This window comes from Aptenodytes forsteri, unplaced genomic scaffold (genome assembly GCF_000699145.1).
Source record: "Aptenodytes forsteri isolate BGI_AS27 unplaced genomic scaffold, ASM69914v1 Scaffold193, whole genome shotgun sequence".
NCBI lineage: Eukaryota > Metazoa > Chordata > Aves > Sphenisciformes > Spheniscidae > Aptenodytes > Aptenodytes forsteri.
Genome location: NW_008795405.1, coordinates 16,363,996 through 16,390,221, shown reverse-complemented (window position 1 = coordinate 16,390,221; position 26,226 = coordinate 16,363,996). Strand labels below are relative to the sequence as shown.

The 26,226-nt window shown below is 37.5% G+C and overlaps 1 protein-coding gene across 1 annotated transcript in view; it reads right to left on the bottom strand.

Annotated features, from left to right (window-relative positions):
* Positions 1-25,914, bottom strand: part of TECPR2 (tectonin beta-propeller repeat containing 2) — a 38,816-nt gene extending 12,902 nt beyond the window's left edge. Inside the window, exons 1-17 of the mRNA XM_009280849.2 lie at positions 25,634-25,914; positions 25,394-25,522; positions 24,843-24,974; positions 23,718-23,875; positions 22,277-22,589; positions 21,519-21,651; positions 19,687-19,983; positions 18,049-19,043; positions 16,359-16,542; positions 14,176-14,349; positions 11,802-11,982; positions 10,148-10,289; positions 8,776-8,835; positions 8,373-8,553; positions 7,505-7,594; positions 6,414-6,647; positions 2,585-2,733 (exon numbers count right to left, since the gene is read on the bottom strand). Of these exons, the coding sequence (XP_009279124.1) occupies positions 2,585-2,733; positions 6,414-6,647; positions 7,505-7,594; positions 8,373-8,553; positions 8,776-8,835; positions 10,148-10,289; positions 11,802-11,982; positions 14,176-14,349; positions 16,359-16,542; positions 18,049-19,043; positions 19,687-19,983; positions 21,519-21,651; positions 22,277-22,589; positions 23,718-23,875; positions 24,843-24,974; positions 25,394-25,522; positions 25,634-25,867 (3,786 nt within the window). The 5' untranslated portion in view covers positions 25,868-25,914. The remainder of the gene's footprint in view (positions 1-2,584; positions 2,734-6,413; positions 6,648-7,504; positions 7,595-8,372; positions 8,554-8,775; positions 8,836-10,147; positions 10,290-11,801; positions 11,983-14,175; positions 14,350-16,358; positions 16,543-18,048; positions 19,044-19,686; positions 19,984-21,518; positions 21,652-22,276; positions 22,590-23,717; positions 23,876-24,842; positions 24,975-25,393; positions 25,523-25,633) is intronic.
* Between the last annotated feature and the right edge of the window lie 312 nt (positions 25,915-26,226).

Sequence of the window (26,226 nt, the reverse complement as noted above, 5' to 3'; positions counted from 1 at the left end):
CTTTGTGAAGTTTTGCAAAGATGGATGCTGTCCAATTGCAGCACTCCTTTAACGAGAAGTGACACCATAAAAGCAGAGTCTGTAGCTGCTCACGAGCTGCTCATGAGTCATGAGATCTGGGATATGGCAAGTCATATTGGCTCTGACATTTACTAGGGAATGAAATATCCATAGCTGGTTTTAAATTACGTTATTTGAGAATGCTCCTGTACTTAAAGCAAGTGAAAGGCAATTTTGATTTCCTTCTTCAAACAGAAAATGACTGAATCATTCACAAATACATCTTTCAGTATTTCTGTTGTTCTGAAGATCAAGTGATGCAGCATGAACTGTGTCAAAGTCAATTAAGGGACAGATAACAGTTAGGTGCTGCTAATAAGCAAATATTGTTCACGGAATATCAGCCATCATGTTGTATTTGTTATCCAAACACTAAGCTAGCATTTGAAAATCATTTTAAAGTTCACATATTTTCTTATTTTGCATTAAGCCTTTTTAAATGCATGAATGGCTGCTCCTTCAGTACTTTAATGACTTGTTTTAACATGCTGGAATTGTCTCAAAACAAGCATGTAACCCATGAGTTTTCATCTTCTCTGCAAGCAATGTTTGAATTTTTGCCCTTTCATATTGACTCATTAAATTTGCAACATCAGGTGTTGGCAAGATAACAGGAACGAGAATGACATTGCTCTGGGTATCAGAAGGTTATCATTTTGGAATGCAACATCATCCAGCTTCCTCAATAAGCTAGTAGGAAATAATTTGATTTTCAGCCTTGTCCAATTAAAGACTTTCTACATAAGGAAGTCACTGCTAAATAATGAGCCACGGCAAATCCCAATTTCTTGTAACCACCTTTGTATTGAGTAGTTTAATCTACTTCAGTGGAGGAGTAGAGAATGCACTTAGTACAGACAAAATAGTATCAGTGTAGAGAAAACGGCTTTTTGGGCTATTTTCCTGGATAGACAAATCTTTGGTAAGAAAATACGACACAAGTTTAATTCTCTGTCTCTTGGCAAACTCAGTTTAAGTGGAACATCCTGGAATGTGTTTTCCCCCCTTTTTAAGAATACTACCCTTATGGAAGACATCATCACTGATATCCTCAGTCTCCTCTACCTGCTGCCCTACCCCGTTAGCAGGAAAAATTTCTCTCTTACAGATTACATCAGAAAGACCCACTTGCAGCGCACAAAGAATGAGCAATGTAACCTAGCCCTTGTTGCAAGTGATATTGCTACTTATCAGTCTGTTCTGCTATTCTGCAAAACAAGGTGCAATTTCTGCAATTTCACATTCCCAGCACAGAAGAACACGTCTAACCAGTGCTGTGCTAACTCATGGGATGCAAATCTGCAGTTTCATTTCACTGTTTCCCTGCCCTTCTTTGCTGTTACACCCTGAGATTCACAGGAGGAGCTAATAATTGGCTGATGAGAGATAAGCAGAACTAGAAGTAAATGATGTAAAAACCAAACTATTGCAACTCCACTGCCAGAGATTTACTTTTATTTCTTAATATGTCCTTTCCTTTTTATGTACCACACATTTCAAAATCTTCAAGAGAAATTCTGTAACATTATAAAAGGTAAACCAAGTATGCAAACACATCCAGTGCTACTGTGCTAGATCAGCAGACTGTTCAAGTGATTTCGTGCCACGTAGCAAAGAATTAAATCAGTAGTCAGAGGTCAGATCCATTACAGCAGTCCCAACCCACGACACAGAAATCACACTCATTTCATAGTTTAACTTGCAAAGTATTAGAGCAGCAACGACAGCAAGCACTGAGGTTTAAGGAGAGATTAAAAAAGGAACCAGACACTGGAGAAACATATTTTGTCCATTCTGTATATTCAGAAAAGATGCTCCAGGGTACTTTAGGGGGCTTCTTTCCACTCTGATCCACCCAGCTGGCAGGTGGAAAGGATATAAAGTTTGCCCACATCAAGAACAAGGGAGGAGCTGCAATTGTACTGCTCGCTTACTCACCGCTGGATGATAAGGAAAGTCCCTAAATCCAGGCACAGCACCCTGGAAAGCACCCCAAACTCACAAGGGAGAGGATAAAGGAAGAGGGAGGCAGGTGTTTTCAGCACCATGCCACTTGAGCAGAGCCTTCCCACACCCTCTGCCTTGTGCTGTTTGCCAGTCCAGCCTCTCGGCTAGCATACAGCAGGTATTCAGTACATGGTTCAAGGCTGAATTCTGCTATATGCCTATAAAGCTGCTGTATTATGAGAAGAGTAAACTTTCATTAAGGATAGAAAGGAAAACAAAACCTTCCACTTTTGAAAAAGAAATAATATTAAAGTTATTTGTAACGATTAGATGAATTTGGGATGACTTACGGTGATAAGGCAGCATATTCAGAGTACATTATACAGACTCTGGGGGTTCTTTCCTTTTTTTTTGTTTTTGAGAGAGAGAAATCCTGTAGAATTCAAACGTGGGACACAGTTTTAAGCTACGCATTTAAATTCTGGCTCTATTGTTTTACAGGAGTGTTAAAACTATTCTTTTTCAAATGCGTAAAGCTAAACCACTGGGTTACAAAGAATTGTAATCTACATTTTACCTGTATAGGTGGCTCAATCATTATCCACGCAGGAAGCATCAAACTTGGGTTAAGAGGTTGAGTTCCTACACGGAAATAAATGCCACCACTGGTGTCACAGGCCCAAACATGCTGATTTCCACAGGTCAAGCTGATCAGCTTTACAGCACCTAATAAAAAAGAGACTATTAGCAACCTGGCATTTTCCTTTCAAATTCAGCTAATGAGAACTTTTATTTAGACTTGATTGTATTAAACTAGCTTTAAACACAGCCACATAGAAATGATTAAAAGTGAATACAACTTGTGAGAGAAAAAAATCATTGGATACAATGAATAAAACCAACAGGTAGTGTATGTGAGGTATTTCTCTTAAATCTAAAAGTAAATGTTTTAGTCGTAGGATACTGCAGTTTCTAAAGCCCACTAAAAATACTCTATTAAAATAACCGAATTCAAGCAGGGAAACATTCTGTGACAAATGTTATCAGTGCCTAGACAAACTTTCACATGACCTAATGTGAACTTTTCTCTGTAGCTGGCCATGCTTGCAGATTTTTAAAGGTGTTGATCTGCTAATACATTCAGCAAAAAACATTCCTAATGCTACCAGCACTTTAAAAATATGAGAGCATATGGATTATGCATTTCAGTGTTAACATACCAGTGTCACATCTGTAAATAAAGGCGCTGACTTTCAAATGGATTTATATTCAACAGTGTACATATTTATTACACCTATCTCAGAAGTGCAGCAGTATTTTAACCCTATGTAAGTCAGCGCAATGAAAACAAAGCTGCCAAATAAGTATGTTTTGGAATTTAGGGATGGAGGGTTTTTTGCATACCCAATCGCACCCATCAATCTTGCTATTAAAAGTTTGCGAAGATAGTAGAGAAGCATACCTGATATTTTAGACTTAAAAGAACTGCTAGTTAACTGTCAACTAGAACTCTTACTCTTCCACATTCATTTTAAAATAGCCATATGATGTAATATACGTAACATTTGTTTTTTTTTTTTCTCCCAATGTTGGGATAACACAATGTTAAGTAATGGAAAACATGTTCTACAGAAAGAGAGACCCAATCAGTCAGTACAGATATACTACAGAAAGAATGCCCTGGTCAGACGCCAAACTAAAGACTCTAAAAATAGGCCTCGCTGGTTGATTGAACATGCAAGTGCTGCTTGGGATATCCCATTCTTGGTAACAGTTCTCTCTTCAGTGATGTGAAATCTGGCAACAAATCCTTGTAAAGTGCATCAGATACAACATTCCTTAAAGAGGGGGGTGCAATTTTATCCCACAGAGTGCAAGTTTAAAGCACTTATTTCTGCAGAAGACAATATCCCCTGTCGTTAAGGCGTGCTGGGGAAAGAACAGGGAACAACAGGACTACACAGCTTTATCTTCTAGTTATCTGTAATAGTAAACAGATCTTCTCATTAACCAAAATTATTTAACTTTCTGAATCATAGGAATTCAAATTAATTCATCTCACCCCAAAATTTCCTTTAATCATACAGCTTCATATTAAAAACAAGTGACAAAACTATACACAAAAACTTCTACTGCTTGGGATAAGAACATCTAGAACAACTTTCTTTCGCAGGCAGGGGCTTGACATTCAGCTACAAAGTCAAAATCTTACTTAAAACCTCATTGTTCCTTCTAACAAAGTATGACTCGAAGTAATGGCTTTGTCACATGATGTCTCAGCTGTTGAGATGTTCTGATCCAAACAAGCATCAGAGCACTCAAACATGGAATCACATATCACCTACTCAGCATAGCTGGTATTATTTATGTCTACAGTACAATTTGATATTCAAAAATGCAGCCCTTATGTAAATGTTTTGGGGTTTCTCCCTCCTCCCACTTACTGTTTTTATCTTAGGAGAAGGTCACACTAACCACATTCATCTACTGTTTAGAGAAAGTAGCATTATTCAGAGGCATTGTTTATTCTTGAAACCTAAAGGTCATTCTACTGTGTTTAGAAACCTTGATACCCATAGTGGAACTCTAATCAAAATAATTTACTAGATACTACTCCCAGTACATAGAGTAAAGGCAAGAGGAAGATACTCCCAACATAATATGAGTATTTCAACATTAATGCTGACAACCCCATCACTTCCATACAGAATTCCAAATTGCATTTTAGAGCAACTTGCTTCCCCCGCCCTCCGCCCCCCCAGATTACAGTCCCAATGCTTCAGGAGTAAGCTTAAACATACACCTGAACAATAACAACAGTTCTCCAATTTCTTCAGCCCCATTAGAGCAAATGAAGGCTCTTATATTATAACCATGGATATGCACTATCTTGTCAGCAGTGATCTACCATACGCATTTAATTGGAGGAAAAATGCCCCAAACATTTTCACACTTAAGCATTAACCCACAGTGACAGGTGAAGCGGAGTGTTTGAAGTATTTCCCACCCCCAGGTTTCTGCAATACCACCACGAAGCTAACAGGAACAGACGAATGTGAAGGTTGAACTTCTGAACTGCTGAAGTTCACAAGCCAGATATTACAGTCAGCTAGTACCAATTACACTGATTTCCTTTATGAATGCTTTGAGATTTTCAGACAATAGCATGAAGTTATTTATCATTTCAGTTAAACAGTTATTATCGAAACTGCTGGAAAGCAATGGTATCATGAGAAAAGTTTCAAACTCCACTAAGCAACATGAGAAGAAGAGTGTGGACAAACCTATCCTGTAGGTCAGTGAAGGTAAAAGGCATCAAGCAGTGCTTAAACTATGGTACGATTAGTGATTTGGAACCAATTCATCAGGTCTTGAAAACCCGGTGTATAACTGGCAAACAAATTAAGAGACGCATTTTAAAAAGTTTTCCATGAAGTATTACAAATTGCATACTAAAATTGTACGTGAGGCTTCAAATCTGCCAGCTATGTCTGCCTTTCCTTAACCGTGAAGTTAAAATTGTTTGTCTGTTCTCAGAGCAGTCATTAACATTGCCATTAAAAGGGAAAAATTGCAAAACAGTTGAATTATTTTTAAAACAGTGCGAGAATGGTGCATAGTCTCAATTTCTTTTATTGTCTCTGGAAACAGGAATGCAGGTTAGCATGAAGATAAGAATGTTCTAACAGTCAGACTATCAAGGAAATAAATCTAATTGGAATATTACTGATGAAGCTGACAAGTGGCCTGATTACCCCAGAGCCAAACCGGGAGGATATTTTAATGATCAAAACACGGTCAACCACCTTGGTCTTATGCCTAACCAAATAAAAAGAGCAGTTAACCAGCAGCAAGTTCTTAACATTATGCTGAATCATTAGATCAGTATAAACCTGAACATAAGTGTGTCATCAGCTGCATCACTTACAGATGATGCAACTCTTGGAGCATAATTTTTCCTAATGAAGCTTTGACCACTCTGTTAAGAACACATTTAACCACAAAATTCAGGGCCTTGTGTGTGGAACTGCCCAGGACCACACGATTGTTGTTACACTGTAGTACAAGAACTAGACTAGTTAAAGCTACTGGTACACCTGCACAGCACTGTGTCAGGACGAGTTTTCTCAGACTGACAAACTGTAAGAAGCACATACACACACAAAGTATCTTGCAAATAGTAAACATGCTGTCTCCAGCAAAAGGCTAAATGAAACATTCTTTGAAAGCCATAGCTGTTCCTGATGTTTTACAGTCCTCTGCTGTGAGGCCCATTATTGTAAGGTACTATTTAAACCAGTAAATGTAATATTCCATATCAGTAAACCAAAAGATACTTCTGAAGGAAAATATTGACTGTCTGCTAAGGGAGTTAAGAGATAGTCTACTCAATAAAACTGTCATACCTAGTTGAGAGAGATCCAATTTTGTCCAATGCATCCCTGTTGGACAGCTGGATGAAAGTGTTCTGATAAATATCTGCCCAAGACTATCCAAACCCCAAATGGCATCCTGGCAGGCAGAGTAGTGCACCATTTCAGCGTCCGGTGGCAGCTGCACCGTAGAAGGACGAAACTGAGGATTCTGATCACTGACACAAAACAGATCCTTGTTGCTTTGGCACAGCCACAGAAAGCTTCCTATGGAAAGGACATTTCTGTTATTAAAATCATTCCTTATCCACTCTGAGAAAACTTACACACCTGCTTCTTCTGAAAAAATGATCAGTGCATTTGAAGACAAAACAAAAGCTTCTTGGCTATGTTCATAGGGTAAGATTTTGAAGTACAAATACACACACCAAGCCCTTATTTAGGCACCCAAATACTCCCTTTCTCAAATCAAGTAGTAAGTGATCTCATTTGAAAAACATCTCATTTAGAGAAACTAATAGAGAGAAAACATACATAACAGTGCACTATCACGTCTCTCTATTCTTTTGCTCTTCTTTATCCTTGATAATTGCCTTTGAAAAACAACACTCCTTTTCAGCTCTAAATCACACATTTTTGCCAATACAGCTAGTGTACTTAGGTAATGCAATTGCTAACTATTGTAACTAGCAGTTGAATTCCTTAGTGTGGTTGCACTTTTACCGATAAAATGTGCAATTTTGCTGCAATAACTGCACTGACAAGAGATGTACTTGGTTAGTATAGGCACTCCAGCATAGCATGCTCCAAGATTTCATATTACAAATTATGGCAGTTCATGCTGCCGCAATTTAGGAAGTTACTGCTCCTAAAGGATTACCCGTTTCTCTGTTGGATGCCACTCCACACCAAAGGTGGGAGAGTGAATGATATGCCGCCTTTTTTTTTTTTATCTCCGGTAGTTTTACAGATATATTGCCACCTTACTTCAAGTATTTTAGATCCCTGAGTACAGAAAAGGCACCCAAAATCTGAAATCATTCAGGATATTTAATTACTTACACCATCAATTCCACTCTATTTAAAAATCAGATATTATATGCCTGCACTGTTGATTCACTAACCTTCTTTAGATGAAGCTGTGGAAGCCAACACAAAAATCCATTTTGTGGCAGAAGCAGTACCACGAGGCACAATATTATTCCAGTAAGTGCCTTGAAAGAAAGAACAGAGTGGTATTAGTATGAAACTGAATTTTTATTTGTTATTATTTAAAATGTTACCATTTTTATGAAATTCTATTGCAATCAATTATTAAATATCATCTAGACAAGATTTTCTATGTAAATCTTTCAAGAAACTATTGGGGGGGAGAAAACATCCTCCTCACACATATGTACACACACACACACACAGAGAAAACTGGGAATGCAGAAAAGGAGAAGGGAGAAGATTAATGGCCTCCAACAGGAGACCAATTTGGTGACGAGGTTAAACAGACAATGTTCTAGGTCTATTCTTAGTGTTTACCTGATCAAAGAAATGTACTAAATCAAAATTCTATTTTGAGAAACATAGCAAGAAAAAGAAATAAAGCAATTCCTCTATTATCACTGTAAAACCATAACATTACTGTTTTGCATAGTCACACCGACCATGAACCAGACTCCATTGTGTAGATACAACAGGTACAATAGCTTAAGATTGCCTTCTCACCCCAGAGAAGCGACAAGTGTAGGTACTAAAAGGAGTAACGTGCACAGTTCACTTGTGGACAATGAATTTTCCATGAAAAATATTTCCCTTTAAACGGGAAAGTATTTAAGACCAAATGCTAAGGAATCATTTCATTTAATTTTTAAACATGTAACTGTTTGTTAAAGCTGCCCTGACTCACTGTGGATAATTTTTGTGGTGACAGAACGGTAGTTAGTTACTTTCACCTATTTATTTTTCTTAACTTAAAAATATTAGATGTAAAAGCACACCAACCTATTAAGTTTCCCTTTGCCACATGGAATTCATTTTTGCCTGAAGAGATCCAGACTCCGCTGCCATTAACTCCAAGGAGGCTGGGTTGACACTGAAGCTGCTGTGACCAAAATGCCATTCGAAGTTTATCAGCCACCTTCTCCACAGGTGCCTGAGCTGCTGTTGCCACTGTATGAGTTGCCTGGATTATCGTCTGGAACAGGCTGCACTGGTCAAACACTATTGCCTGAAGAGATCCAGACTCCGCTGCCATTAACTCCAAGGAGGCTGGGTTGACACTGAAGCTGCTGTGAAAAAAATGCCATTCGAAGTTTATCAGCCACCTCCACAGGTGCCTGAGCTGCTGTTGCCACTGTATGAGTTGCCTGGATTATCGTCTGGAACAGCTGCACTGGTGAGTTGCCTGGATTATCGTCTGGAACAGGCTGCACTGGTCAAACACTACATAATCAGTGATGCTTACCTGGGGGGGGTAGAAAAAGCGTTCTTGATAATTAGTTAAGCTTTTGGGTGAACTGCAGAATCTTTCATAAGAAGCTTTTTTTTTTGTGTGTGTGCTTTATGTACAGGAAATCTACCAAGAGTTTAGAAACCTTCAAAGTGTAGGAAGAAAAAAATAAAACCAGTACATTTTGAATATGTAGGAGTCTTGACAATAAACCAGAACCAAAACCTCCTACCCAACAATCCACTTTGAATTCTGCATTTTAAGAAAGCCCTTTGTTTTGGGATGACTCTTCTCTCCCCCTAAAAACATGTCGAACTCTGCAAACTAAGAGGTGAATTTTCAGTTTCCCAAAGGAAGAGAGAAACTTGCGTAGTGTACCAATTTAAATGACATCACAAAAACTTGTATGTAATACTCCTTTACAACAACCTCAGGGGCATTTTAATTCATAAGGCAGGAGGAGGTCTAAATAAGCAATTGCCCGAGTTCTGTCATGGATGACTAGGTTGGCAACACTCTGGGAGACTCCTAGAAAGGAAGGAAATGCTTAAGAGCACAAAAAGAAAAGCAGTTTGCCCATAACCTCAAAGCCAAGCTATTCATAATGCCCATATGCAAGAAGAGATTACATATGCACATAAACTGAAATTCTTTTAACTTAGGTAGACATGTAGACAACCAAATTTTCTGTTTAACTGTCTTTGTACCGCCTTCTCCCTCACACCTATCTCTGGGGAAAATAAGAAAAGCTGGGGAAAACAAAGAGTTGGGAATTCTAAATCAATACCAGGGAGTACTTGCAGTAACTTTGTTTTTACAGCCATGATCTGCAACTAAAGGAAGCAGCCCCACATGGTTTGCAGAAACCTCAACTGAATGGAAAAATGTGTAATAAAAGCATTTTTGCAAGGTTACTTATTTATTTCATCTAGCTAAGGAAAAGGATGGGTACTGGAAGACAAGAGAAGAGACTGCATTCAGCAACCAGACTTGAACACTCTGCCTAAACAGCATGTCCTATTGCCACTGTTAAGATACCAAGCTACGTGCACCATTGATATGACCTGGTAGAGCATTTCTTGTGTTCTTGAAAACTGCTGTGACGCTGCTCTGGATGACCACAGGATGTTTTTTTCCCCTTTTTTACAGCAGACATGACAAGGGATTTCAGCCATAGCCACACTGCTGTCTTAATATATTGACTAAAGAGTGCTATAATATATCAAACAATTCACTGAATTTTATCTTAGAATCTCATGGGAAAACAATACAAATAATAAACCCAAGGTAAAAGACTAAACTGAAAGCAAAATAAAAAAATGCCTACTTGCCACCAATGGTTATCATCTCCTTGTGGTTTCTTTGAAACTATACCAGTTCTGAACCACAGATTTCCATGGATATCCAAAGCCCATAATGTCTGCTGATCTCCAAGGGTTATGCACACTGGTTCCAAAGCTTGCATTTCACTGGAAATGCAAACAAGTAAAAAAATTAAAAACCTTACTTCAAATTTATGCTTACAGTATTTTAAGGAAGCTGTTACAATGCTAACAGCAGTTCAAAATGATAGAACTCAGTGTGGCCAAGCTCAAAAATACATTTGATTTCAAATTTTCACCGTTATTCAGTAATTCAAATTTTATTAGTTTGCATAAGTAAAAACCATTCAACAACAAAAATTACTCCTTCAAAGATCACTTGAGATTTGAAACTTGCATACATAACAGTAAAACTAAACAAAAACTATTTTGTTCAGTAAATAAGAAATAAAGAGCTGTGTTCTTTAAGTTTTTGATAAAGCAGCTTCATAAATGTATCTCCTCCAACTTCTTTGACCTATTCTGAGAACGATACTAGCAGTTCAGGGACCATAAACAGAAAACTCAACCTAACTATATGGCAAAGATAAATGTTGAGTTTAGGACTATAAGTTTCCTGTATAAGTAAACAATTTTCAAGCTCAGAAAGTCAACAGGATCAGGTGATCATACCAGACATTTAAAAGGTAGCCAACAATGCTATTTCTTTCAGAGAACCTTTCTCAACAATTTAAGAAGAAATACAGATTGCTTTCTGCAATTTTAATACAAAGCCCAAGAACATTAAGTGTTCCTAAGGCATAGGTCAAGCAGATGTTTTCATTAAATAAACTAATTAAAGTACATGCAAATTTCAGATTTGAACAAGACACTGGATATTTCCTTAGACTTTTCAAGAGCCAAATACCAGGCTGGGAGGTAACACAAGTTAAAGCTTCACAACAGGATATTCAGTAGAAGATAAAATCATATGATGACAAGAACTGGAATTTCTTCCTATACTTGCTTCAGGCTGATGTCACAAGAGAAACTATATTCTAGATTCTCAAAGCCAGCACTAAACACTCAGTGCTTCTAATCTTATCACAAACTAACTACCGCAAGCGTAGGATCAACTACAAAGCTAAATACCAGTTACCCAGAATATTTATAAAAATCTGTGACTGGGAAGTGGAAAAGTAGTATCCAGCTGTGTGGATGACCAAGAAAATGCTGAGATTTAATCTCAGGACAAATTCATTCAAATATCCAGACAGCTCATTAAAGCCATTATGGCAAAGATTACAGAAACAGTATTTAATCAAAAAAATCATATTGACAGACATTATAGAGATCTTTTAAAAATTGTTCCCACTTTCTTAAACTCGCTTTAATTGTGTTACCACTTCTGTTTACGGCAATTTCTTTCATTACATAGCAGTCATTCATCAGACAGAAAAACACCAGTTACTCTGAATATGGCTGGACAAAGACTAAAGGACATATACATACACACACACATATACATATGTATACACATCATACACACACACACACACATATACATATGTATACACACGAGTTCAGGTAATACTTTTTCAAACATCAAGGAGTTCCAACACTGACAACAATTATTTGTGTCATTCTGGTTATGACGCTGTCCCACCACAGTGTCATTACCTGACAATATCACTCTTCCATTGTTCTCCTTCAGGACAAAAGCTGCGTACTCCCTCCCGGTATAGCAGGGCCCGCTGCTCACTCAAAGCCCACACAACATTATTTCTGGATGTAACCTGCGACAGTGGATAAGGGCAGTCAACCTTTACTGCTCGGGCACAAGGACGATCCACACTCAGGCCTAGAAATCAAAAAAGGAGGATGGCTTTACAAACTTTGGCTTTTTGCAACTAAGAGAAAAGAGACAAAGCTACCCAACAAAAGAAACTGAGGAGGGGAATATCCCTGACATACTAACACTTTTCATTTGATCACTATTTCCTCAATTGACTGTTCTTTCTGTAAACTATTAATTATTTCCTCTAATATAGCTGAATTTATATTTTAAGAAATAAAACACTGTGTATCCCCTTCAACATCCTGAAGTCCTGTTCTGTCATTTCTGTTCCTTTTCTCCCTCTAGTGTCAATATCAGGAATCTCCATTTATAAAACCTGTATTAGACTTGACAGAAGCATCAAAGAAAAAGGCAGTAATGGAAGAACTTTTGCCCAAAACATCCCAGGGGGAGAGGTAACCTTATCCGAATAGTGGCAGCAGGGCTGTTACAAAAGAGCATGCCTCAGTGTGTAGTACTGAAAGAAGGAGAGAGGTTCTGGTAGATTTATGGGTAGTTTGCATGCATTTACACATACAATCTAGAGGAACATGTCTTCTTCACAGTTTCACTGAAGCTTGATTTGCATGGCTGTATGTGAAACACCTCAAGAGACAGCTTTTGCTTAATCTTCTCATGCTGCCAAAGCAAGTATGAACAGGCTCATCTGTATCATATTGTAAAATAACAAGAAGAGTGCTCATTTCCGAACCTCTGAGCACACACTTTTGTTATCGAAGTTAGACAGGACAGTGGAGGGAATGAAAAGATCCTGGAGAAACAACTATCACTGGTTGCCTCACATTAACTAGACAGATACACTGAGAATTTATTTTTGGCATCAAAGACAAATTAGAAACCTAAGAACAGCAGAATGTAAGCTGAGGTAATCAAACCAATCTCTCACAGGGAATAAAAATATTGATTCAAACCTCCACAGAGCCCTGTGTGATAGCATCAAAAGTTCACTCTCACCACTACCCATGCTTGTTGGCAATATGCATTTCTCTGTAACTACTAAACTTAATTAAAAGAAAATAATCTAAGAGTAGAGATTCTTTGAAACAATGCTGTGTATTTAAACAGTTTTCTTAATCATGAAGAATTTCTATATTGTGCTACAGCAATTAAACCTACAAGAGAAATTAGGAGAGTACCAGAATTAAATGGAAGATAAGTAAGAATTTTGATAGCCACTCTGAAATATCATCCTGCTTTAGCGTGTCTTACCGTTTCCCCCCTAGCCAGTCCTCCTCTTACTTCTCCAGTAATTCCTTCATTGTTATTTTTCCTGACCAACTCAGCTCTCTGTGCAAAGCCTGCATGCCAGAGTCCTTGATATTCTTCTCCCTTAACTCTAAAACTTGAAGCTCCATCCTTCATCCTAGCTCCTTGTATTTCGCCTGAATATTCTCTGCATAACACCTTCCAAATGCATTCTCTGCTATTCACTGAAGCAGATGAAACTAAGGCCTTGACTTCAAAGTTGCCACTGCACTATCCTTTTTTCTGATTCTTGCCTCATTCACATCCAGTGAGAAGGCAGCTGTAAAGACTGCTGCTCCAGAGACTGTTCCATTCCTCCACTGGCTTTGCTTTCTCTATCACATAAAATACATACCACTTGCCTATACTTCCAAAGCACTTTATGATCTTCTGTCTCAGAATATGTTCCTTTCATTATCAAGTGGTAATTCTTACTTCCAACAGATCTGTGCTTTTCAAAACAAACAGTTTCTACTTTCCCCTACTCTGCCCCCTGTACCTGAATTTCTTCTGAACAGACACAGACTATCTCACTGCCTTTCAAAGTCCTTAAAACTTTGTTAAAATCCTTAAAGCAAGAAAAGAAAACCCACTGAAGGCTCAGTCATTTCAGTGCACCATATCACTTTCAAGGCAAGAATATTATTTCAATATTTTCTGCAATCCTTTTCCATTTATCTGCATCCATCCCATATCCTTCCCATGTCATAAGTTCTCCATACCGTATGTACTCCACGTGGCACAAAAAATAAGCGGCTATGAACTGGCTTTTCCAGCCTCCTAATTACACAGAATCTCACAACTGTTTCCAACCATTTCGCAAGATAAAAAGGTTTCCCTATGTCCTGGCTGTGTATAAAAGTTTAAAACAAATTGTGATCATTCCATAGGCTTGAACTCTAATAATCTTAGCCCACAAAAATTCAAAGAGCCTGCAATTAATTCAGGTACCTGTTTGCAGATACAGATCTCCATTTGTTCTGATAATCCAGGCAGTGTCATCACTTAAAGCTACAAATACAGCCTGGGGTAAAGCCTCATACCAGTGGCGTTTTCCTTTTATAGTTACTTTTCCACAAGCAAATGCTTTGTTAGTCTTCTGTTCAATCTTCCAGAGAAGAGCCCCTGTATAAGGAGTTAAGAGAGAACATAGTATCACTTAGCAATTACTGTAGCAGAGACGGCTGACTTATCCTACCTACACCTAAACTAATGCGAGGGGAAAGGCAAACCAGTAGCATTAAACAAAGATGCAAGATTTAAAAACGCTTATAATTTTTTTTAAAAAGCAAGACCAGAACAGTGGCCAACTTCTCTAGGAAGTGCTGAAATGCATTTACCATTAGAGTATGTGCAATTTTTAAATGTTCAAATGCAAGTTACTTCTCCTTAGTTATACACTGAAAACAACAAACAAAACACGTTCCATGTCAGGGCCAAATAAGCCTACTATTAAGAGACTGAAGTTCATGACTTGCTTCTGTACTAGTAGGGTACATCCTCAGTACATAAAGGAAAAGGGATTAATTGTAGTACTTTCACCTTTTACAAATACTAGTAGCATTAGTAAGGTAAATCATAAAACTTTTGTGGACCAGTCATGAGCGAAAAACACCTGAAAAGGTGTGCTGTCCCACACTGCAGTGGGCAGTGCGATTACCTGCTCGTTACATAGCATGTCACGAGCAGACAAAACTCAGAAATGCAACTGCACAAATCCATCTTGGGAACATTTTCCCCTCACTCGAATCAGCAAGGATAGCTCAGAATAAGAAAACCAAATGGAATTCCAAACTTAACTGCTGATTGGCATCCGTGCTGGTTTGTACCACAGCAGTATACTGTCATATTAACTTCCTTGCAATAATTCCACGAAGTAGCACTTGATTCCATTTTGACGTTTGTGGATAACATGCTCTTGTGTTAATACATCCACAGGAAACTGTGGATGCTAGAAATTTGTATGGAGTCAATGAAAAACTGCGTGAGTTCCTGGAACTGAGGGATAACAAATGCAGAGAAACAACCTTTTGCCCAGGAAATCTCTGAGCCGCCAACAACTGCAGTCTGAAACTACCAAGGGCAAATGTCATACATGCTAGCCCATTCCTTTTACTTTTCTGCAGGCATCTGCTTTTGACCACTGTTAAGGACAAGATACTGCGCTGGGTGAACCTATGATCTCACCTAGTACAGCCACTCTTAAATTTTTTTGTCCATAACAAAGCTCAGCTACAGATCAAATAAAACACCTTTCTTAAAACAGATAGCAAATCTTCCCCTACAGAGAAAGGAAGATTGGCATGTGCTTTTGGAGATGACAGGGGAAGAAAAGTAGTGGCAAGGCAGGAGACTAAGTAAAGAAAATGTCTGAGGAACTTGCATTTTCACACCAGTCCTGGAACAATCTGGAAGGCCAAAAGTGACACAAGTTTATAACCAAAACCCGTATAATTTTAATCCAACATAATCCTCATTCCCAACCATCCAGAACAAACTCATACGCAAATGCACCAAAAATTAAAAGGCTTTTTCCTTCAGTATTAAAAAAAAAAAAAAAAAAAATCAATAAACAATCCCATACACAAAACCAATTCTACATTTACAACAGAAAGAATTTTAAATCTGGGAATCATAAGCAGTTCTGTATCAAAAACCGAGGTTTTATATAGACAAGGACCTCTTCATTCATCTCCGCCTACCACTGAACTGCTACTTCTGAAGTTTACTTTAATCAGGCAGCCACATGTTGAAAACTTCCCAAAATGCAACATGAACCTGTTAGAAAGACAGCCACTTAAACTAGAACATGGTATGCAGAGGTAGTGAAGATGCAGTCATATCACCCGACTTTTTTTTTTTTTTTTTTTAAATTAAAAAAACCCCACACTACTTTTACATGAAACAAGACCCAAACAACCAAGTTTCTGGAAGTACTGTATTAAAAAACCCCACGAAATCGCCTACAGGGAAATTACATATGCACTGAACTGTATTTGTAATCTCAGAAAAATGGCAAGTTTCACCTAATTAAATAATAGCCGCTGTTAAAAACACAAGAAAAGCAAAGAAAACGCACAAGTCTATGCCAGTTTTATATTTACGAGGGTACAGTGACGCAGAAGCCAACCCACCTGAGGGGGAAACTGCCACCTGCTGGACACCGTCTTCAAACTTCTGCCACCGCAGCCCGGCCGCGGGAAGGGCGCTGCAGTACAGGCTGCCTCTGTAGTCCAGGCACCAAATATACTTTTCTGAGACAACCAGGCTGAGGATGCCGTAACCAGGGCCAGAGTATCCCATCCAGCTCTCTGCAAACTAAAAACTGTAGAGTCAGAACAGTGTCAGGCGTCTTCAAACTGCACAAGAAAATGGCTATATAAGCACAGCAGCTCCCACCCTTTGATTAAAAAAAGCTGAGCTTAAGGTTCTGAAGTACTTTAGTCAATGAATAAATTTGCCTTGTGTAAAATAAAACTACATCTGCCCGTGTTCTCTAAAACAGTATGTACTGCGAAATAAGACTGCTAGAACAAAAGTTTTAGCAAAAAAACCCACAAAACCAAACCCTCCGCACTGTCATCTACCTCCAAAAAGTGGAACATCCTCTCTTATTAATTAAAGAACACATACTTAAAGGAAATGGCAGATGCAAAGCAGAATACATAAAAATGTACAGTCTGTCTGTAGTCCAGGAAATTATTTCTTGTCTATGAAGTGATGAGCAAAGGGAACAAGATAGCTGGAGTGCAGAGACAGCTAAATATCCAACTCCGATACTCTCTGTATGGTACAGGAGCCATGTACTGCAGAAATTTGGTTTACAGACTGCTTTCTTAAATTTTTATAGCTTGCATGAGGTGAACCCAAGCACTGCATACATGACCTGTGTATGTAAAAAGCATTTGTGGAGCTTTACTAAACATTTCAGAATGCAAGAATATCATAACCTGAAACTAGAAGTCTTCTACACTTTGGGCTGCAGTTGTTACTAAATAGGACACCATCAACTTATAACTCAACCTTTATCAACAAATATTTGGTTGATCTCAATACAAGGCTGTTACAGATTTAAAAAAAAAAAAAAAACCCCAAAACACCACACACCACACCAAACCCCCCAACCTAGAAGAACTGTATTTCCTTATTAAGACTTCTGCTAAAATTCCCAGTGATTTTGGCAATTTTGCAGATTTTACAATTAATTTTAGTACTTCTTTTCTATAGTCTGTATGAGAATTACTATTTCTGGAAATGTTCACCCACAAAATGACAATGAAGGAAAGAGGGATAACAGAAAAAGGAAAAATGTCAGTGTTTTAAATAGTACTAATTGCTGTCTAGGACACAAAGAAAGACTAATCCTTATTCTGAGTATTTACAGGTAAAACGATCCTTAACCAGAGGCCAGCCCCATGAGATAATCAACATTAATTCCCTGTGAGGTCAGTTGAAGTTGGGAACAGCATCGTGCAGAATTTGGGCTACTGGAGACCCAAACAAGGAGCAGCCTTTGAGCATGACTTGGTTTTACTGTTCACTCTTTAATGGATGGGTTTATGACAGCATTTTTGTTGAGCTAGGAATAATACAGCCAGTGCAGCTTCTTGACATTGTAAGCACACATCAACCATTCTGAAGTCTGATACATCACATTTCATAAGAGTTACAACATATATTGCTGTTTGGCTTTATGCTTTACTTGTTTACTCCAATCAAGTAAGAAGAAAATTGCTTTCCTAAAGAAGTAAAGGATAGTAATTACATGAATGTTTCTTTTGAAATGCTGCAGTTAAGTATTTTAACTAAATTGAAAACATATACCTGATCAGATTTTAATAGCACCATTTCATCTAGGCTTATCTTGGCCACATCCTGGGAACCAGGCCCAGCACCATCTTCAGGCATGCTAGTCTCCGAGGATGAACACGGTAATCCATGTCCATAAATATCCTCTTCATCACTTGAGGCAGATTTCTCAGCCTTACTTTCATGAGTGTCTGTTACCCATTCAGCAGTGCTAGTACTAGATTTAGCTTTGATTGCACTTTCAAAATTCCATCCAGAAATGGAAGTGTTATCTGAATAAACATCGTTGGAAATGTCAAAGTGGAGCACAGAAGGATCTGACAGAGCGCTGTGTATTAGAGAGAGCTGCTGTTGGTCTTCCCTACCAGTTTCATCACTTTCCTTTGGTGTCAGTGATGTCTGAACACCAAGTACACTGTCACATTCCAAAAACATTTGGTCTGTAAGGTCTGGCTCTTCAAAAGATTTTTCAGTAGCCTGCAGCTTCATTTTATCTAAATTTTCATCTATTTTACACAACGTAGGAAAATCCTGCTCCTCCTCTTGGCTCAGCTTTCCAAGACAGCATTCATTGCTTGCAGAAACCACACTACCACTGTATTCACCATCAACACTGCTTGTCAAGTCTTCTGTGAGGATTAGAGGAGAGACAGATGTCAAAGTGTCTATAACAGTTGAAGTACCCATGCCACTGTCATTATTTGGAAGTTTCTGTAAATCAACCATATCTCCGTTTTCTTCATTAATTAGTACAGTCACAGACTCAGGAGACTGTAGGACACTGAAAGTTTCTGAACCATTATCTTCTTGCAAGATCGTGTGGGACTCCACACTGAACATGCTCTCCTGATCTGGAGATCCAGTACTCAAATGATCAATGCTGCCACTCATTAGGCTGGAAGTCATGGAAAAGGAGTCTGCATTCAATGAATGTGGACTATCACCAGAAAGCTGACGCTCATAAATTGGTGTACCTTCCAGAGAGCTGTGGTTTTTCCTGGTCCCACCTTCTGTTCTCACAAAACAACAAAAAAAAAAGGGGGGGAGGGGAATAATATTAATGAAATCTATTACATTTTGATGCAAAGTAAGACATTAAAATATTTTTATCACTGGGGGAAGATTAGAGTTAAATCTAAATTTTGACATACTGACTTTTTCCAACTTTAACACTAAATGAGACGTCTAAAGCCAAAAAAGTCTTAATAGCAAAACATTTTAAAGTTGTAATGCTAATATAGTAAACAATTAGAACAACCAAGTACTCACACTATTTTAACAAACTAAAAAGCATGGCTAAGAAAGACACTGTCAAATACTCTAAATAGGATGAACAGATATTACACAATTCCAACATAAAACTGGAAGCAGAGTCCACTGTATGTTACCATTAACCCATACATTAGAACCTTAAGCATGTTTACATAAAGCAAAACAAAGTTAAAAGAATAAAACAAATAGATCTAAAAAGACTTAATCAATTTATCACTTTCAAAACAGACTTTCACCTTAAACATAAATGGCCCACCACAAACACTCAAATACCTCAAGAGCATGACAATATAAGCAAAGCATGTCAAACTCTTGTGTGAAACATCAGAAGTGACACGTTCTAATAATGAGCAGTGACAGGGAAAGTTCTGCTAGACTTACCTTGTTTCTTCTTTTTTTTCTTTTTCACTTTAATTGGCTTTACAATGAGCTCTTGATCAAAATCTTCAGAGCTGATTGTGCTGAACCGTTGCGAAGAAAGTTGACCCTCTCTCTGAGCTTCTGAAAGTTGGTCTGCACATACCATAAAGCTAGAGCCACTGTCCGCAGAATTTACTGAACTGCTCCTGCTTCTTGATTCACTTACAGAGCAGCCCCTTCTTCTTGTTTCATTGCTCAAGTCTCCCACTCTATCAAAACTTTTCTCCGATAGCGTTGGAGTTTCCAGATCATCTTTCACTAAAGAATAAGAGTCATTTTTATCACCAATAACTGAAGGGGAAGTAACCATTTTTTTATTTGTTTCCACTGAAGGGCTAGATGATACAGATGCAATTACTGATAATGGGGTCAGCAATTTAGGACTCGTATCTGTTAAAGGATTCGGCAATTTTGAATTCACATCTGAAACTGACCAAAAGAAAAATAAAAGTATAAATACTAGTGTGTCAAGTGAGTAGGAGCATAGTTCTTGGAGAGTATTAAAAGAAAAGAAGCTTTATGCCATGGAAAAATAGTCTAAGTTCGCAACATTTCAAAAATATATATATATATGCACACACACAACGTGAACTTCACGTAAGTAAATCTATATGAAATCATTTTAGTAAAATCAATCCCCCAAAGCCTGTATCAAACTTCTATTAGCAAAGTTCTGAATTTATGTTTATGTATGAAGAATGGTACAGGTCTTCAGTGTGTGATATGGTTAGGTCTTCCAAGCTAAAGTGCCACCCTGTATCTTCAACTTCTTCATTCAAACATTTAGCATCTTGAAAAAAAATCAAGGAAAATTTACCAGATAAACCACTATGGCAATTAGAAGAAAATATACTTCAAGAAGGCTCCTTTCAAACAATACTTGGAAGTTAAGATGAAAATAATAAACACCCCCTAGAATTTTGTGAGTAAAGAACTGCTTGAATGACTAAAACTATCACTAATATGCAATGATAAGAAAGTTAAGTTCTCTAGCATTCAGTGAGACTTCATAGCATATTTACTAGCATTTTGCTAATACAAAGCTAAGATGGAGTATTTCAAATGCATAAGTAGTCTTTCTGTGAGTGTAATATGCTGGATAATGGTGTTTACAATCTTTATGATTGAGAAATCAGCCATCATTAAGGAAGTATTATTAATCCATTTTAGAGAGTTCTAGTAACATAGATGCTGAACTCAGATGGCAACAAATAAGAAAATAAACCCTCAAATTCTTTTTGGAATTTTAGTGAGTATTCTTCGGGGTTTTTGCCAGTTCTTTCATTTTCATTGCTGGGAAGGCTGAGATTTCTTCTGGAATGTGGGTGGTGACAGGTGGCACAGAATCAACATATTCAGGTATCTCCAACCCAGACAATTGAGATTGATCAGTAAAGAGAGAACTGTGATGAGGAATCCAGATTGCTTCAGCATCATGGTTTAGAATAAGGTCTCAAATGCACAGATTAGAGATGCCTTGCTAGGATAATGCTGATCCACTCTCAAAAAAAGGGAACCATAATTAATTTCTTAACGCCCTCATTCTCACAGCAGCCAAAACAGAAGAGCAGATAAATCAGATATCTAAATATAATATGTAGAAAAAGGTAAGTAACTCTACAGAACCTGGTAGGTTTTTGCAAGAACCTGAAGGTTTTGGGGGGGGGGGGGGGGGGTTGGGTTTTTTTGGGGTGGGTTTTTGTGTGTGGTTTTTTTTTTTTTTTATATTAAAAAAGTATGATAGGCACCATGTTCCGTGACGTACATACTATAGTTTGCTAATCTATACAAACCTATTGATGACAGTCCTTCAGGTCTACTTGAAATTCTTATTATGTCTCTATCTCCCTTTAAGAGAAAAATCTCATTGTTGGTACAGGACACAGACACAATATCACCATATCCTTCCAAGCCACCAATCAAAGCCTATAAAGAGTCAACACAGAAAGAAATAATTGGTATCAGATTAACACACTGTTTAGACAATATGCTGCTCTTAACAAAAGTGTTCACTGGAATTTTATCAACATATATAGTTACAGAATAAAGATTTTATCTTATCAAAAAGAAAGAAAAGAGAAAAAGAAAACAGAAAAGCACCCTTTAATCGTGATGTAGGTCATTTTTATACTAATTTTAATTCCATAGATCTATTCATTTTCTCTGTCCAAACTAGCAGCAATGATATAACAACTTAAACAATATACCATCTGGTAGCAGAAGAGAGCCACAGTACAAATGTTTAATACCATTTAGACAAAAAGATTTTAGATTTATATATGCTTCGCTAAGTATCAGAATTGATTATGATGTTAACACCTGGACTGAAAGCTTTAAATATATTTAATTTTTGTATGTAATGTATCAAGCTAGTTTGTGAGTATATCATTGTAATGACAACTTGAAGAGGGAGAGAATAAAGTTGTCTTTGTTAGGTTTAAATATGGATTTAAATCATAGAAGCATAATGGATAACCCAAAGAGAGTCTCACGGCATAGCATGAACAAAAACAAGTAAGAAACAAAATATGCATCCACAAGATTTATCTACCTGGTTCACAGTGTCTAGTAAGTAGATGCTGTATTCATTCCAGGTCAGCACCCATCCTTCTCGGAAAAAGCATGAAACAAGCCCAAGGTGTTTCTCTGGGGAGCTGTAACTTCCTCTGTCAGGTGGTTCCAAACGAGGATACAGTTCAAAAGTTTTTATTCCTCCAGCAAATACATCTTTCAATATGAACGTGGCCTGAACAGTTCCATGAACATCAGACTTCCAGAGACGAAGCCCAGGTCTGGCAGCAAATAGTGTCAGGTCACTCTGTTTACATAGGCCAGGTATAAAACATGCTCCAAATTTGCCAGTGCTAAAATGCAAAAGAATAATTTATTTTAAAAGTTATATACTCAACTTAGAAACAATTTTTAAGACTAATGGCACAAATTTACAACTGCAAATTATCAAAAATAAAAGTTTTGTTCTTTGATTAAAGTATTCAGTCAAATGTCTGAAGTACAAATTCGGTTACGGTAAGACAAGAACAGTGCTTCCAAGTAACAACAGTTTTCCCTCAGCTTTAGATGTCAGATACTACATCTATTAGGCAAGTTAAATGACTCCTCCTAATAAGCTTCATAGCCTTAATGGTACTCTGTCCATCTCGGAAAGATCCTACTATGCAGTCATCCTTCTCCCAGAATTAATAAAACCCGAGCAAAACACTACAAACTAATGCTAAGAAACTGACAACCTCTGCTTGCGAGAAGCAAGGAATGCAACTCAACTGTTAAAATCTTCATCTCTCATGCATAAAAATACTACTACTATCACCCAAGAAAACTCCTCGTACATAAGACGGTCCTTGGTATTCCTCTTATTATTTATATCCCTGAGAGATACATTATAAACCTTCTTTCAAGAGTCCATTTTGTCTACTTCCAGATACAGTCAGTCATGCTGTTCTAAGACTGGGTTCCCTCCTCCTTCATATCTGAGAGAGATTACACAATAGAAGATGCCAGAAGTTCCTAGCCTTCAAGTCAACTTTAAGTGCTTGCTATACATTTTCCCTTTTAATTCACTTTCATGCCTAAGAAAAACTGCTGACTTGCTTTTTGCGTCGGATATTACATCACCCGTTAGATGAACCTGATTACAATGCCTGCTCACACCAAGTCTCAGTAAACCAAGAGGGACTGCAGAGGAAGTCTGGCAGTGATTTCAGTTTAAACAATGAGAAAACATCTTAAATATTTTTGCATAATAGTGCCCTGAAAATATGATTGTAACATAGTTGCAACCGTGTAGTTTCTAAGTAGGTAGAATTGTCATTTCATGTTTGAGCACACATAGCTACTGTAACTAACTTTTTATGAGCGGACTGCTGGGTTGTATTAATTTCACTGCTTAGATCACTCTTTCTGTAATCCACTCTGAAAAGCAAGAATTAATAGAATTAATAGATGCGCCTGCATCAAGATTTTATAAGGGTTACTTTTTTCTGGGCTGTGTTCCAACTTGCTTGACAGATTTCTCTTCTGTGTAAAAAAGTAGAGTCCGTTGTAAAGTAGAGACAAGCAGCACTTTCTGGTTGTAATCCAACTGGACGATCGAAGATGGCTCTTCCAATACAAGGCTGGAGTTGCAAATACCCTTTTAAAGATACATGCAATTAACAAGAGTCAACCCTTCTAAAAATATAAGGTAATAACTAACACTTCAAAGACATTAATAAGCCCAAGAAAGAGAAAACAAATAAACAAACAAAAGCTTTTGAACTGTTGCTCATAGTTCACTTAATGAATGTGGAGTTCCTTTATGCAGAAAAGAGGGGAGTTAGATTGTCTGTACCACAGTGGCACACTATGAAATTCAATTTCTCTTGGAGTATTGGCTAACGCATTTCACTTGAAATCAATAGAAACTCTAGGACACATTTTCTTCCTTATTCTCCACTGCCAGGTCACACAATGCTGAGACAATTGTTACATTTGGAGATGTTAAACCTTTCTGTCAAATCAAATGAGGGGCAGTCATAGGTAAATCAATATGTCTGTTGTTTAAACTTTCCTCCCATATAGAAATTCCAGTTAGTACTTATTTTGTTGACGTCCCAGGTCTGTATCAATTAACAAGACATTAGAAAAATTCCATTTACTGGTAACATGCTAGTCACCCAGGAGAACCCAGATATTACTTTCATTCTACACTCTAGACTGAGATGCTGAACAATTCTGAAAAAAGTACTTCATCAATATAGTGAATCAGCAATGTCACATCATTCAAAAGTATCCTTTCCATACAAAAGAGAAAGTACTGGCTGAAAGCTGAAGGAAGATATGATAGTTATTTCAGACAGAAACATGATAAAATGAGAAGGATCACCACTTTTTTTTTTTTTAATATATTATTTTTTTAAAAGGTAAGGCAGTTGTGAAGGATATCCAATGGTTATCTTGCTGGGTGTGTGCCACACTTGGCCAAGTATACACATACCAATAAAACAGTCCAACTAAATACACGATACTAAGCAATTAACTAACTGTTAAATATTTAAACACACAAGCATTCTTCCAGAAAATTGTAAATGGGAATTAAGGTCTCTATAATAAATGCTCACCTGGTCTAGGTCTAGGGCAGAGTAGACAATCTTCCCTTTGTCATCTCCAGAGAATAACTTCATTCCATTGGGACTCCAAGCTAAAGCTGTAATGCTACTTTTGTGGATACCAGCAACGTCAAATCTCCGCAGCTGTGAAACAATACCAAAGCAATACAAGAATGATGGGAAGAGAAAATGGAGACACAAAGCCTATTCAGTGACTCTGATAAATTGGAGATCAAGTACAAAAGTGCAGGTCATTCTAATTTTTATTTCGCACAAAAAAACTAAACAAACAATCAAAAAACCCACCACCAAATAGCTCAGCCAGTTATTACAAATGAGGAATTTCTCAAAAGCATTTTTTATTAAATATATCTTTTGTAATGAAAAGCATGCTTTAAGATTATTGCTTTTATAAGCTTAACGTATGAAGCCTAAAACATATTCACAGATATTTCATCAGGCAAAACTCTCTGGTTTTCACTATTATAAAGAATCACAGTAACACTCTACTAGGATTCACCATACTAAACCTCACAGAAGTTTAGCCAAATGCAAAGATTTACCTGTTTGTTTCTTCCAGGTAATGAAGACACAAGCTGAAAAACTGCAACCCGACCCGAGGCTGTACCAACAGCAACTAGATCATCGAAACAACTCAACAGCTTTACAAAAGTAATAGATTCACACTTCCCCTGTTGAAACAAACCATACATAAAACTCACAAAGTTAACGAGAGACAAACAGCAGCTCAATTCTGAGCAACTCAGCTTCATTAGAAGAGACGAGTAAAAGTTAGTATTTACCTCAAAATTATATTTTTTCATCTGGTTTAAATGTCTGCAGTAGAGATAAAGCATTCCAATGCTGCTCCCCACAGCAATGTAGTCTCCATTGGTATCAAGTGCTGTGAGGTATACCACAATAGAGCGAAAGCCTTTTTGGATCTTTGTAGGAATGGCATTGAGAAGATAATATAAGGGACAAAACTCCTTAAATATAACCGGTGAAGCCACAGATGCCATAGCAAGCACTGGCATCGGCAATTTTAAGGCTGAAATAAACGCATCTACTTGACCACATAAGGGAATCTGAAAGACAAAAGCAAAAGACATATCATTAACTTCTTGGAAAGAGTAAATGGTTAACAGAAAGCCACCATTTAGCAAGTAGGGATGCAGAAATTCTCAGGTCTTGTTTTGTATAAAGAAACAGCAAGTCAAACTCTTCTAGTGAATGTAAGTTATTCTTAGAAGAACCTTTTTCTTAAGAATAAGCTTATTTCTTAGGTTCAGCCAATATCTAAGGATGTACGGTAACTACTAAATATGGGATAACCACTTTCTCTTGCAGATGTGAGCTCGTCAAAGTTGAGTTCAAATGCAGTATTTCTTCTCAT